General features: G+C 28.0%; 1 protein-coding gene across 1 annotated transcript in view; it reads left to right on the top strand.

Moving 5' to 3' along the window:
• Positions 1-3,564, top strand: part of LOAG_18932 (hypothetical protein) — a 4,552-nt gene extending 988 nt beyond the window's left edge. The window contains exons 2-5 of the mRNA XM_020451593.1: positions 1,222-1,293; positions 2,129-2,239; positions 2,760-2,946; positions 3,340-3,564. Of these exons, the coding sequence (XP_020304610.1) occupies positions 1,222-1,293; positions 2,129-2,239; positions 2,760-2,946; positions 3,340-3,413 (444 nt within the window). The 3' untranslated portion in view covers positions 3,414-3,564. The remainder of the gene's footprint in view (positions 1-1,221; positions 1,294-2,128; positions 2,240-2,759; positions 2,947-3,339) is intronic.
• Positions 3,565-5,581: the final 2,017 nt, after the last annotated feature.

Here is a 5,581-nt window from a genome sequence, read left to right as displayed (position 1 = left end):
ATATATATATATATATATATATATATATATATATATATATATATATATATATATATATATAGGCAGCCAAATTATTTCAATAATTTTCATTAAATAGGTTGCTCTTCACTCTAGGTTTGTTTTTTTTACTAGGCTTCTTACGAAAACGTTTTACTTATTGATTATATCTTTCTGCAAATATTATTTCTCATTGAAATATATAGTTTAATAAATATATCTTGTTTTTTCCCTTTTTTTTTGAAATTGCAACGATAAAAATTTCGATTTTTACTGGAAAATTTCGCCACAGTTTTAGATTTAAAATAGATTGGTCCCTTTTTTTTCGTGTCATTTTCATTTTCTCAACCGAGTAATGCATTAATTTTATCCAAAATTCAAGAATTTGCTGATTGTTTTAAGTGTTTTTCTTTTTTTTATAACTCTCTAAAATTCCGTTTCATTTTTACCAACAAAAATCAGTGATCATTTAATTATTTCAAAAGTTTAGCCTCACACAATACTTGCTATTCGCTTCTTTCACAACGATTTTCCAAAGTCAAACGATCTTGACATATTCTATATCATTAATCTATCCAAAGAATGAACATTTATCATTCTTAACTATCAAAATCTTTCATTTTCTCTTTATTTTTTATATAACGATTTCTTTTTTTTGTTTTTGACAAGTAATTACCTTCTATATCATATAACCTTCAATGCTATAAAATTGATGGATAAGCAAATATATTTTAATAGATTTCGAATTAAATTTCCCGCTCGTTGCTTTTATTATAAAAAATAAACTAATTTGATCTTTTTTAAGCCATTTTTTTCTTTTCCTCTCCTTTTCATTACTTTTGCCGCTTTTTTTTCCATTTCATTCATTAATTTTTGCGATCTCTGAAGAAACAAAACGTTGTTTATTCATTAAAAAAATCTTTTTAAAAAACGTTTTTATTGATAAAAATGATTTGAAACGCAAAAATGAACAAACTTTCATTTATTTAGCGAAATAATTTCGAAAGATAAAAATGAATTGCGCCAAAACAGTTTAAGTATCATTAATTCATGAGTTATTATAACCGAATTTACTGGTCATAATAAATGATCGAGAAATACTCTCTATTGAATAATAGTAATAATAATCCACCGAAGGTATTAGTGCTACTTATCAGGAATACCAATCAATTTTCCGGATAGGTTTCGTAATTAAATAAAAGTTTATTTATAACTATTTTATAGTATTATGAAAGGATTAGTGTGCCACGATTTGGATCAAATCGTCCAGCGGTGTTTGTGCATGACTTTAGAAAGGTTATTTATTTTCCTTTTTTTCAATTAATACAAATTTCAAAAAGAAAATGGAGATTTTTTTTCATCTAGAAGAAGTCATTCATGCAGAGATAACAATAATGCAAGAGAAATACAAAAAGTCAAATTAAAAAAAAATTCCAAAAATCTTTTTTAAGTTGCAAAAAAGTCTTTCACTAAATGTTTGGGTTTTATCTATACTGATAAATTTTTTTTAATTAATAATGTATTTTAACGCAGGTTTCATTTCATATTTTAATTAATAATTTAAAGAATTAAAATCATCGAAATCATTGTCTTCAGCCAGAAATATTGTTGGTGTCAATTTTCAAACTATTAATTGAAATTAAAAATATAAGGACTAATTTGGCATGGATTAAATTTCAATTTGTTAATTTGAATAATTGTTAATGCAAGATATTGCTATAAATACTTGTATGTAACAACCTCATCTCTTGGAAACTTTATATTTTCACAGTTCTTTACCTTTCAAAATCCATCCCCTATCCTTTTTTCAACAATATTAGATTATTTATCTTTCTAAATTTGCATAAAATGCAAGACAATGCAAAAACAATTTATTATTAGAGTAACAGAATATGAAAGCAATCAACCAAACAAAAAACAATAAATTTTTTGAAATTAATAATGTATTTTGACTGTTCAATTCTTGCTTCATATTTTAATTAATAATTTAAAAATCAAAAAATTTTCTTCTATCCGAAAGAGATCGTTAGGTAAAATAATTGCCAAAAATCTTGATTTATTTTTCTTTTTGCCTTTTTAGTGTTTCTTTTATACATTTTGATGATAATTTTTGTTTCCTTTTTTTTCATAGAATTTGACAGCAATAGTGGATTTATTATCAAATCGTTGCTTTATCAAAGAACTGGATAGAACAGTTGTTGCAGCACCAACTAATCTTATTGATTTCATCGAAAAAATGGAGGTTTTACTTTTACGAAAATTAATACCTAAAAAAATCTGTTAGAATAAAAGCCAAGAACTAGTGCAAAAAAAAAGGAAAATTTATTAGGATAAAAGCTTGAAAAATAGGGACAATTACTAATTACTTCGCCTGAGTCTTTTTTTAGTTGAAAATTCAAAAAATAAGAAATTGAAATAAAAGTATGAAATCATTCAGATGTGAAGTAAAGCGATAGATTTAATTTCAATTAGTAAGTCTGTTTTTGTTATTCATGGTTTTTTTAATGGTATTTTTATGTTTTTTTTTAATGGTAGTTTTATGGTTTTTTTTATTGGAGCAATAACAGTAAATTTTATTGTTACAGGAAACTCTAAAACATTATATAGTCTGCTGTAATTAACAATGAAATGAAATAAATGACTGATTAATTTCAATATTATAGAATTTTTCTAAATTATTAAAGATTTCAGGAGGCTCTTCCTTTTTCTCCTTTTCTTTTTAGTAACAACATATTGTTTGTCATTTGAAATTTTTGATACAGAAGGGACACTATAAGAATCCAGCAGTTGTCCAACGAACTTATCGAATAACCGGTCGTATTGCTAATGGTATTATTGAAAATTTGCAATCACCGATGATCAGTCATCATTGTCAACATCGAACAATCTTTGAGCTTAACGAAGCTTCAAGATCTACGGAACGAGAACATTGGCGTAGATCCAAACGGGGTTAGATGTTGTTGAAGATTTGTTAGCTAATATTTTGGGTGGAGGAAGTTTGAAAGTAACATAATAAATCAATTATTAATGATACTTTCTACTACACAGTTCGAATATTCATGACAACGATAAAATATTAGTACAAAAATTGAAATGATTGAAAACTTCCAAATTTTTTTCCAAGAAATCTTCAAAAAAATTTCCAAAAAAAATTTAAAAGAGTCAATATTAATCCTCCTTTTCTTACACTTCTTAGAACATTTCAAAATTCCAAAACTTTCATTTAAAACCTCCTAATAACTCCTTTGATCTTATTGGTGATGAATGTTTTTAATCTCTATTTTAATTTTAAATTTTTCTCCATTTTGTTCGGAAAATGAATTCATGTAATCTCAACTTCAGAAATGTTTGAATCATTGCAATTCGCCGTTCTCAGTGGTCAAGCAATTGAAATGGATAAAATTATAATTAATTGAAAGGAATACTGTAACATAAATGATCTGCAAATGGTCAAGAGTCAAAGCAGTTGTCATTGACATATTTTGTTTTGAACTCTTATTTTCACTGCTACAAACTTCTTTTTCTAACTTTAGAAAAAAGATGAGTCAAAGGTTATTACTATAAGGCATATAACAGCAATATTGTTTATTGAATTAAATGATAAGAAAATGCTGAAGATAATAAGCTTCATTTCATCCTTCAGTATGTTTGTTGTAGTAACTATTTTATAATATTAAAAACTCTAAATGATGGTATGAACAACTGCGCTTTTGGAAGTCAAATACCGCTTCTTTCAACTTTAACTCTACCGGAATAAATGAAATTAAGATGGATTTTAAAAAAATAATATTCGATATGTAATTTGAAATACGTTTTGACGGGAAATGTGAGAAAGTGAATTTTCTCACATTTTTAGGGAATGTAATCAATGCTACGAATACATTTAAATCGAAAATATTTATTGTCGAAATTTTTATCTCAGTGTTATATATATGTTAGCAGTAAATTGTACATTGAAATAAATTGTTGTTTCAACAAAATTATCAAAAAAAAAAAAAAAGAAATTGCCTCAAATTTCTACTGCATCATATAATCCAGTGATAAAAAATCAATTTAATTTGACAAATAGTGATGAAAGAAACTAATTACCATGGAAATTTGACGATAATCTTTTGTGATATGATAGTGTAAATATTACTGATAAGAGGCAAATAAATGAGGAAATAATTGATTGGCCTACAAAATCTTACATGATCTGCAAAGAATATTCGAAAAGTTGCTCTTCTGGTTCATTTGATAAACATAACAATGATTCATAGTGAAAATTTAACAGACAATTACTTCCCAAATCTGACATTTTAATTAATTAGTAAAGCAAATTTCGTTCAATGTGAATTATTATTTATGGTTTGGATACATAAGCCAGAAGAAGCAAAATACGTTAAGTAATTGACTTGTCATCAAAGGAATTTGATTAAAAAAATGAATTTTTATTTCATAGAAAATCGAGGAAAAAAAGAAATTTTATTTTGCGTTTCAAACAACATTTTGTTTAAGTGCACTTTGACAAGGGAAATCACGCTTTTTTTTTAAGCGAAAACGCGTTAACTGTCCCAATAAATCTCTACAGTATACTGTATCAATAAACCTCTACAGTATATGGCGTATTCGTTATGTTAATTTTCTATGAATGTATCAATTAAACCATATCTTAAAATTATTTTAAAATAATTAGCACTGTAATCTAAAATAATTAGCACTGCAACCATCATGTCAACATTACTATTGGAAGTGATCCAGCGATATGTTGAAATTGATTCATTTGACTTAAAAACGAATCCAAATTCATGATATTTGATACCGCATCATTCTTTTCCTCTTTTTTAAACTGTTTTCTATTTCTCACGATTTCTGATCTGCCACGTCCTCCATTTTGAGTCATATCAGTATTGATGATGATTGGATGAAGAACGAAGCAGGGTCAAACAAGTTCAAATACTTTTTTAGAACGCATCCTGATGATTAAGCGCCAAGAAAATTTTGCCTACGATTGGATAAACCTTTTCTTTCTACTCATCTATCAATGGATAAACAGCAAACGACAACAAAAAAAGCTTTCCCGATAAGGCCAGTGGGTGTTTAGGGTTGTAGATAGCGTTATTGGAAATTTACAGTAGACGACCCATGATTCAGACCCATATAAAAGAGCAGACAGGACGGTGGCTTTATAAACAGTAATCTTTGTACTTCTCTCCAGGTTGCTATTGCACCAGATTTTCTTACGGAGTTTTTCGAAAGCTCTGTATGCTTTGCTAACTTGCCTGTTGTGGATCTCTTTGTCGATTTTGGCGTCCGAGGAAATGATGCTGCTCAGATAGCTGAACTGCTGGATCGACTTCACCTATGGTGATGTGAGGATAAAGGTAGTCTTCCTGTGATGTAGGCTGGTAGAGAACTATTATCTTTAAGCTAACTTGTGGCTCAAAAGCCTCTGCAGCCTCTGAGAAGCAAGATATTAAGCGCTGCAGAGTTGTGTCTGTATGACTTATGACGCGGCATCGTCAACAAAAGGTCCTCTCGGATGTGGTGTTTTAGAATCTGTCATGGATATCTGTCGCGTTAGGGGTAACTGTCGCCTTAGGTT

Source organism: Loa loa (genome assembly GCF_000183805.2).
Source record: "Loa loa unplaced genomic scaffold supercont3.700, whole genome shotgun sequence".
NCBI lineage: Eukaryota > Metazoa > Nematoda > Chromadorea > Rhabditida > Onchocercidae > Loa > Loa loa.
This window is presented reverse-complemented; position numbering and strand designations above follow the sequence as displayed.